This window comes from Thalassophryne amazonica, chromosome 13 (assembly GCF_902500255.1).
Source record: "Thalassophryne amazonica chromosome 13, fThaAma1.1, whole genome shotgun sequence".
Taxonomy (NCBI): Eukaryota; Metazoa; Chordata; class Actinopteri; order Batrachoidiformes; family Batrachoididae; genus Thalassophryne; species Thalassophryne amazonica.
In genome coordinates, this window is record NC_047115.1 from 23,896,321 (window position 1) to 23,905,172 (window position 8,852).

General features: G+C 41.1%; 1 protein-coding gene across 1 annotated transcript in view; it reads right to left on the minus strand.

Annotated features, from left to right (window-relative positions):
* wapla (WAPL cohesin release factor a) overlaps positions 1-8,311 on the minus strand; it is a 43,957-nt gene extending 35,646 nt beyond the window's left edge. Inside the window, exons 1-3 of the mRNA XM_034184512.1 lie at positions 8,035-8,311; positions 4,332-4,731; positions 1,868-2,606 (exon numbers count right to left, since the gene is read on the minus strand). Of these exons, the coding sequence (XP_034040403.1) occupies positions 1,868-2,606; positions 4,332-4,704 (1,112 nt within the window). The 5' untranslated portion in view covers positions 4,705-4,731; positions 8,035-8,311. The remainder of the gene's footprint in view (positions 1-1,867; positions 2,607-4,331; positions 4,732-8,034) is intronic.
* Positions 8,312-8,852: the final 541 nt, after the last annotated feature.

Consider the following 8,852-nt stretch of genomic DNA (forward strand, 5'->3'; position numbering starts at 1 on the left):
CTGTGACTCCCATAGGACAGGACACCTGACCAACGCAAGCTACTTCGTAGCAAAGGTGGGGTACCCATTTTCAGCCGAGTGCACTGAGACAATCTGTCTTGACCAAGGACACAGACAGGTAGTGTGACCAGGCAGCCCAAGTGCTTATTCCACTGAACAACCTGGTCTGCTTAATGCGCTGTTCTCATAAGACCAAATTTCAATTTCAGGGTTCAGCACACACACACACACACACACACACACACACACAAAAAAAAAAAAAAAAAATTTATCTAACGTCCACAAGCGCTCAAAGCAGACTTGAAACGATTAGTTGAGGAAATCAAATAATTTGATTACAAAAAATGTTCGAGGCAAATACTGCGCCTCGAAGCTCCGTTTAATGTTGTACTACATATGCCAGGCCTGTGTGTGGCACTGTAACATCCCCAGAAAAAAAAAAAATGATAATCCATTTAGCACCAAAAGCTACCGCTTTCCAACACAACAAAGTAAAATAAAGCCTTTTAAGAGAAAGAGTCCACGCTGATTGTTTGAAATGGACTGACTGCGCATTTAAAGCAAAGCGTTTGTGTATTAAAAAAAAAAAAAAAACAACACAACACAACACACGGTCCACTCTATGATGGGAGTGACTACTGACCCGGCGGCCAGCTGCTGTCTCTCTCTGCCCGGTCTCTCTCCCCTCATACCAGGTGAGTCACAGCTCCGTCCCCGGCCACACTGACAAACAGTTTCTGAAAGATCCTCTCAGCAAAAGTCCACTCTTTCTTTTGTGTTTTGCTCAGACTCGCATTGAGTGTTTCACTTTTTAAGTTTCACTTTTTTGGGCAACACACAACGCTTCACAAACACAGTAACTTAAATAAAATAATAGGTAAAAAAAAAAAAAAAAAAACTGACTGAGGCTTGCATGTTCAACCTCCAGCTGAAATACATCTGCTGAATCACAGAGAAAGAGGGATTAAAAATCAAAAATTACATTTTACAAGTTGGGGGGGGGGGGAGACAAAACAAAACAGAAAGCCACATCCCATCGCCATTTCAGCAAAATGTAAACACTTTGGCGCAGCGACATTGTGCCATTGCTTTAGGCAGAGCCCTGTTTGGAAGCAAATCTGTGCCATCAGAGTTTGAATATGAATTTTTAAGGTTGAATGTTTTTATCATCAAAATCGGAGCTTGAAGTTGAATTTCTAAAGGCTAAATTTGTTTAGCATCAAAGTATTCAGCCTCAAAAATTTCAACCAAAAAAAAAAAAAAAAAAAAAAATTCAACCTCAAAAAATACAAAAGTAGGGAGAAGCAATCAATCCCTGTCTCAATCATCCAATGTCACAGATTTACTTCCATAAATGTTGGATGACTGAGACAGGGATCGATTGCTTCTCCCTACTTTTGTATTTTTTGAGGTTGAATTTTTTTAGGTTGAAGTTTTTGAGGCTGAATATTTTGATTGACAAATTCAACCTTAGAAATTCAACTACAAACTCTGATTTTGATACTAAAAAAAATTCAACCTTAAAAATTCAAATTCAAACTCTGATGGCACCAATTTACTTCCACAGCCCTGTACTACTGAAGTTGTTTAAAAACGCAAAACTACTTTTTATCCGATTAATTGCCAGAATAATCAATAGAATAGTCGATTACTAAAATAATCGAGCTGCAGCCCTAAAGCAGACCATTCAATAATATGTAATCCTGCATGTATCGTAAGAAGAGAGAACTGATGAAAGTTCATAAAAACCAAATACAGACTTTGTTAAGATACCTTCCTCTAAAGATATCATTTTAAATTGAATCTTTTGGTAATATTTTCCTCAATACATGCTGCGAAACATTACATGAATAGCAAAGATTCTTACCGGGCAGGTCTGGATGGCAGAACGTCAGACTTTTTCTTCATCTGCCCTGCTTCTCCAAGGTCTGCAGGGGCTGCTGGGACAACCAGCTCTTCTATGCTACTACGCTCTATAGAGTCCTGGATGGTAACATTGCACACGGAGAGACAGGAAGGATGCAAAACGGTGTAGTCTCGTACCCTCCCACCACCTCTGCCTGCAGGCTTCGCTGTTGTATTAACCTTGGCAGCAGCAACAACGGCAGCAGCACTACCTGCACCAGCTGAAGGGACACTGTTGGGTTTATCTTGAGTATGAACCATATCAAGGGGCTTGTTGCAGACCTCATCACTTTCAGTAGGTTCAGTGGATATTTTATTGGGCCGGTTAGGACGATAATATGTCTTGCAGTTTGATGCCCTTAATGTGAAAGGGGAAGGGGGAATGTTGTCCACTGGTTCTGCATGAGGCGCTGTTGTTGACTGCAGCTCAGCCATTTTCATTTCTTGAGATGGAACTCCATCACACGATGACGTCTGAAAATCTCTACCACCACCTGGTTCATCAGTGGACTGTTGACAGAGAACAGAGCTATCTGTATTCAGAGAAGATGTTGCTCTCTGGGTTCCTAAGGAGTTCTGCTCATCATATGACACTGTTTTTGAAAACGAGACCACACACGCAGGTGTTGGATTGCTATCTGGTGTGCTTCTTTGCCAAGGTTGAGGATTTGTAACTGTACAGTCCGCAGATGGTTGCTGGCCTATAAATGAGAAAACAATTGCAAGTCACATCAAACAGCTGTTACAACAACCTAAAGAATTAACATGTAAAGATAAATATCAAAATAGTAGAGGCTACACAAAGTGAATTTACTGATGTCATATGAGGAAATAAAGTCTGAAAGAGAACAATGCCTTCAGACTTCCTGATCCTGCATGGCTCTGCATGTTGATTTGTCAAGTTCTATGCCAGGTGCCCTTCCTGGTGAAGGGTCAAATGTACGTGGAGAATGGGGCATGGGGGGCACCTGGGACCTTCTTGCTGGGAGGACAGTACCACTACCAGTCACCAACAAATTTAACTTAAAGGGTGATTAGAGCTTCTTTTTTTTTTTTTCTTGTTTTGAGTTAAACATTTCACTCACTTAAAATGAAGGAGGTATTCGGTGCAATCACAAAAAACACAGCAGCAAAATGCTTCTCCTGGCCACTGAATAGCATAAAATATTAGAAGTGTAGCAAGCACGTAGTGTTTAGCTGCTTCTGTACACGTGGATATTTACCTCAGTTAATGCAAAGAGAAGTTCTAAAACCATTGGTGAAAAGAAGGCAGCTACTTACCTCAGCATTTGTTTCCAGCAGTTCAGTAAAGTCCATAATCCATAACAGTCATGATGGCACACATTATTTTAACCAATGAAGAATAAGTGTGGTCTATTTTCAAAATCATAGGACTCATAACTTCCTACGTACAGATAAGGTGAGGGCTGTTCAAATTTAGCTAAAAGTTGCTAAATGATGTCATGTTGTCATTATGTAGATATTAAAACAGTGTTAGTGGCAAAAAAAAAAAATTCCCTTCACAAAAGTGATCATCAAAACTAATAAATTCCAAATCATTCTTTTCGCCTTTTTTTTAAATCTACAATACAGTTTTCTGTCTACGTGATGACTACATCACATCATTTAGAACAGAATAGAGCCTTTATTGTGACTGTACATACATATATACATACAATGAAATTTGTCCTAACCCATCCTAATTACAATTAGACACAATCCAACCACTTGGAACAGTGGGCAGCCAAAGTCTGGCACCGGGGACCAACTCCACATGTAGAGACGCTGCCTTGTTCAGGGGCAGAGAAAGGAGCAGAACCAAATGTGCATGTTTTGGATTGCAGAAAAAAAACGCAGAGCCTGGAAGAAACCCACGCAAACACGGGGAGAACATGCAAACTCCACACAGAAAGGGCGCGATGCGATCCCACGACCTTCTTGCTGTTTGGCAATAGTGCTAACCACTACTGCGCCGTGCAACCCAACTTTTAGCTGAATTTGGGCAGCCCTCAACTTACCTATTTTGCAGATTTCCAGCTTCCATCGTTATAAAGCTGCACAATAATTATTTTTCATAAAGTAATTCTTAAAAAACTAAGAAGCAATTTCAGTCGCATCAGGCTGATGCTTATCCCCGAACATCACAGTGTGAAGCACATTACACACTATAATTCTCCCAGTACCAGTCCATCACAGGCTACTTCTCCAACCAAACTGGTACCATTATAGCTGCAAGGGCAAGGACAATACAAATGATGTGTGTTGTAAGGACACAAACAGGTAGCCTGAAGCACACACCTGGAATTGGATCCTGGTCAATAGGTTGGTGCAACAGAGCTACCTACTCCATCTGCTACTGTTCTAACAGTACATACTTGACATAATCTTTATTCCCCGAATGACCTGGATCTTTTTTAAGAACTTACTTGTGAATGTGGTTGTTGAGCTTACAGGCCCACATGGAGTCGTCACACTGTACGGAACACAGCTTGTCTTTGTTCCATCCCTTTCATCACCTTTAGACTGTGGCACATTGTGAGAGGTAACAGTCTTGGACTCTTCATCGCTGTCAAACCCAAACGGGTCTTCTTCACTATCACTGTCCTCTAGTCTGGGCCTCTTGGAGAGTTCAGGAGCATCTGATTTCAACAGTGGCCTTTTGGTCCCCAGCTGAGCCTTGTAGGTGGTCTCCCCCCATTTGGTGGTCAGTGTGGACTTCTTATTGGAAAAGACTTCTTCGAATTTTGAATTAGCTTCCCCTCCCTTGCGATTGTAGGTTTTACCGAATCTGGATGCCATCTCCGTTGCTTCTGTTACATATTCACTGTGAACAGAAATAAAAACAAAAAAATAGTATAAAAGTGATAGAGAAAATGTGGTTCTGGACATACAGACCCTGCACTGACTGTAGCCTTTAAATATGAAGTGCAAACCTCGTTCATTCACTTCTGATATGTATCAACACCATATGTGGCAAATCAAATGGGATGTTAAAACACATCGCATTGAAACAGTTGATGAGGCCCCATTTAGGACACAACATGTGACGTCTTCCTTTTGTTACATACTCTGCAACGATGGATGATGCAAAAGTTGGGAAACATTCTGCAGCAGTTTTTCTAAGTATGTCATCACTAATCTGCAGTAATGACAGACGGTTTTGCCACCATCCACAGCCATGCATACCATTCATGAATTAATTCTGGTTTTAACTTCCTGGTGTGTTCCCTTGTATTTTATCTTGCTGTTGGCCTACATAATGGGCATCATATTTCTCACCTTGGATTGATAGTTTGTTGGCTGGGTGACGGACAATGAGCACAGGAGCGCCGTAAGTTCAAAAGGCAAGCAATCTACGGTGCATCTGTAAAGTATTCACAGCACTTCACTTTTTCCACATTTCGTTATGTTACAGCATTATTCCAAAATGGATGATATTCTTTTTTCTTCCTCAAAATTCTACACACAAAAACCCATGACAGTGTGAAAAAATTGTTTTTATGAGATTTTCGCATATTTACTAAAAATGAAGAAAAAAATAATAAATCACATACATAAGTATTCACAGCCTTTGCCATGAAGTTCAAAATTGAGCTCAGGTGCATCCTGTTTCCACCAATCATCCTTGAGATGTTTCTGCAGCTTAATTGGAGTCCACCTGGGGTAAATTCCGTTGACTGGACATGATGTGAAAGTCACACACCTGTCTACATATAATGTCATACAGTTGACAGTGCATGTAAGAGCACAAACCAAGCAAGAAGTCAAAGAAATTGTCTGTAGACCTCCAAAACAGGATGGTCTCAAGGCACAAATCTGGGGAAGGGTACAGAAACATTTCTGTTGCTTTGACGGTCCCAGTGAGCATAGTGGCTTTCATCAACTGTAAATGGAAGACGTTCTGATCCACCAGGACTCTTTCTGGAGCTGGCCACATGTCTAAAATGACAGAAAGGAGGAGAAGAGCCTTAGTCAGGGAGGTGACCAAGAACCCAATGGTCACTCTGTCAAGAGTTCCAGCACTTCTCTGTGGAGAGAGGAGAACAACCATGTCTGCAGCCATCCACCAATTAGGCCTGTATGGTAGAGTGGCCAGATGGAAGCCACTGCTCAGTAAAAAGCACATGGCAGCCCATCTGGAGTTAGCCAAAAGGCACCTGAAGGACTCTCAAACCATGAGAAACAAAATTCTCTGGTCTGATGAGACAAAGACTGAACTCTTTGGAGTGAATGCCAGGCATCATGTTTGGAAGAACCAGGCACCATCACTACAGTGAAGCATGGTGGTGGCAGCATCATGGGGATGTTTATCAGCAGCAGGAAATGGGAGACTAGTCAGGACTGAGGGAAAGATGAATGCAGCAATGTACAGAGTCATCCTAGATGAAAGCCTGCTCGAGCGTGCTCTTGACCTCAAACTGGGGTGATGGGTCATCTTTCAGCAGGACAATTACTGTAAAAACACAGCCAAGATATCAAAGGAGTGGCTTCATGACAACTCTGTGTATGTCCTCAAGTGGCCCAGCCAAAGCTCAGGCCTGAATTCAATTGAACATCTCCAGAGAGATCTGAAAATGGCTGTGCACTGATGCTCCCCATCCAACCTGACTGAGCTTGAGAGGTGCTGCAAAGAGGAATGAGCAAAACTGCCCAAAGATGGGTGTGCCAAGCTTGTGGCATCATACTCAAGAACTGCTACTGTATTGAGCAAAGGGTGTGAATACTTATGTACATGCAATTTCTTTGTTTTGTTTTTTACTTTTTGCAACAAACAAAAATAATAATAATAATAATAATAATAATAATAATAATAAGACTATAACATAAAATGTGGAAAAAGTGAAGCACTGTCAATACTTTCCAGATGAACTGTACATGCAGGCTCCACCTCAGCTGCTCAGAAATTTTGGTCATTGTTCTGACATGATCCACCAACCATTCAATAGTATGGGATATAACAAACAAAACCTAACTAAACAGTATTACTCTTTCTATCCATCTGGTGTATCAAAGTTCACCAGAGACAGGTTTGCTGTCATTATGCTCAATTATTTTGGTTGAGATTTAAAATGGGAGCATGTATTGGTCTTAATGTGAAGCAGAAAAACACTACTGTAATGGCCATGTTTGTCTGTCCACACAGCAAAAAAGAGCAATTTCCCTGAAACCTGGTGGAAAACTCAGCAGACTATGTTGTCTTACAACATGTCAAGGTCATATAAGTCTAAGGTCAAATCAGAGGTCAATGTCTAAAATACACATCTCAAGAACCTGATGAGATACTGAAATGAGGTTTTCTGCATAGGACACCTGCTCTGCTCTCCTATGACACATTTGATAACGTCACACGCTGATACCTCGCTAAAGCAAAATAGTAGCTGGTGACAGCAATGCCCTGCAATTTTCTGGATGCCTTGTTTTTGAGTTACTGTTTGCACATACTGGTTGGGGTGGACAGAACCAATCACCTGCACTGTTGCTGACCAGGTCCCAACACATTTACCAGCGCAGAGAAAAAATCTTCCACTAAAACATCACATTACATACTTGAGTAACAAAATATTACCACTGGATTTGAGTTAAAACACACACACACACACACACACACACACACACACACACACACACACACACACACACACACACACACACACACCAAGTGGGGTGACGTTAGTTTTTAACGATCACAATCAGCTGTCATTCAGAGAAACATTAGCTCCAACTTACTCCCTGATAGCACAGCTAGCCTTCTAACTTTAATAGCATGGCTGCCAAATTTCACAAAAAGGAACAATAATTTATGATCTTAGAGATAGATTCCTAACGTTTTAGTTAAACCAGGACATAATTTCCTTAACTCCAGACAGACGAGAGAGACGTAACGTGGCTCGGCGTGTTAAGTGCACGCGGGCCTGCTCCGTGCTGTAAAGTTACAAAGTTAGCAATTAGCTTCGACGATGCTACACTATGCTAACGTCAGCTCCCTGTTTACATTCTATACCTCACTAAATGAAACACTATGGAGCTTTTATCTGCAATGAAAAGGAAACTGTTTATCCTATACAGCTCAACTCAGACATAAAATGTTAAAAAAAAGTTTAAAAATTGCCAGCAACACAAGGTATTACCTTAAACTCCGGCTAGGTGTTTAGCCAGCCGGCTAGGCCTGCTCCCACACTCGCGCAGAATTGAAGCTGGTAAAAGTCCGTTCAGTGGAGCATAAACAGCACTAGCAACGCATCTCCAACCCGCATATATCCCAGAGACAGTGCTAAAATGCGATCTAAGCCCATCCGCATGTAGTTTTGGCTAAACTCATTGGCAAATCCAGACTTTTCGCAATTTGTAGTGATACTGACGGCCATTAAAATATATCCCCTCCCTCCTTGTTCCCCTGGAAAGACCGTCCGAGTCGTGCTTTACAAAATGCGAACTGGCCAATCAGAGGCAAGAAACGTTTCACGTGTCTGGAGACAGTAGGAGCAAACGCGACCATGATTGGCTCACTAAAATAAACCATAACAAACGATAGGGGGCAGTAGAGGACTGTATTCGTCGAATCAACTTGAAGTCGTGCCAAAATAAACTGACGTACTCAACAACAAAAATTCAAGTTTACTGATCAAGCCCAGAAAGGTGCTACCGTGCCAATGTTCCTATTTGAGCTAATCTATACCATAATTCTCTGAGGCCCAAATATGTGTGTCAACCATGCTGGTATGTACACGACCAAAAAAAAAAAAAAAAAAACTCAACACTTTTTTTCTTCCACTTTTTTTTTTCTTGGATACAATTCACACAAACCAAAGATCATTTGTCCACTGAACTGTAATCACCTGTTCAAAATGACACAACATCAAAGTATAACCATTTCAAAATGCAATTCACACATTACATTTGAGATGACTGTCTATTTCATTACAGTAATCTAACTATCAGGTGATACA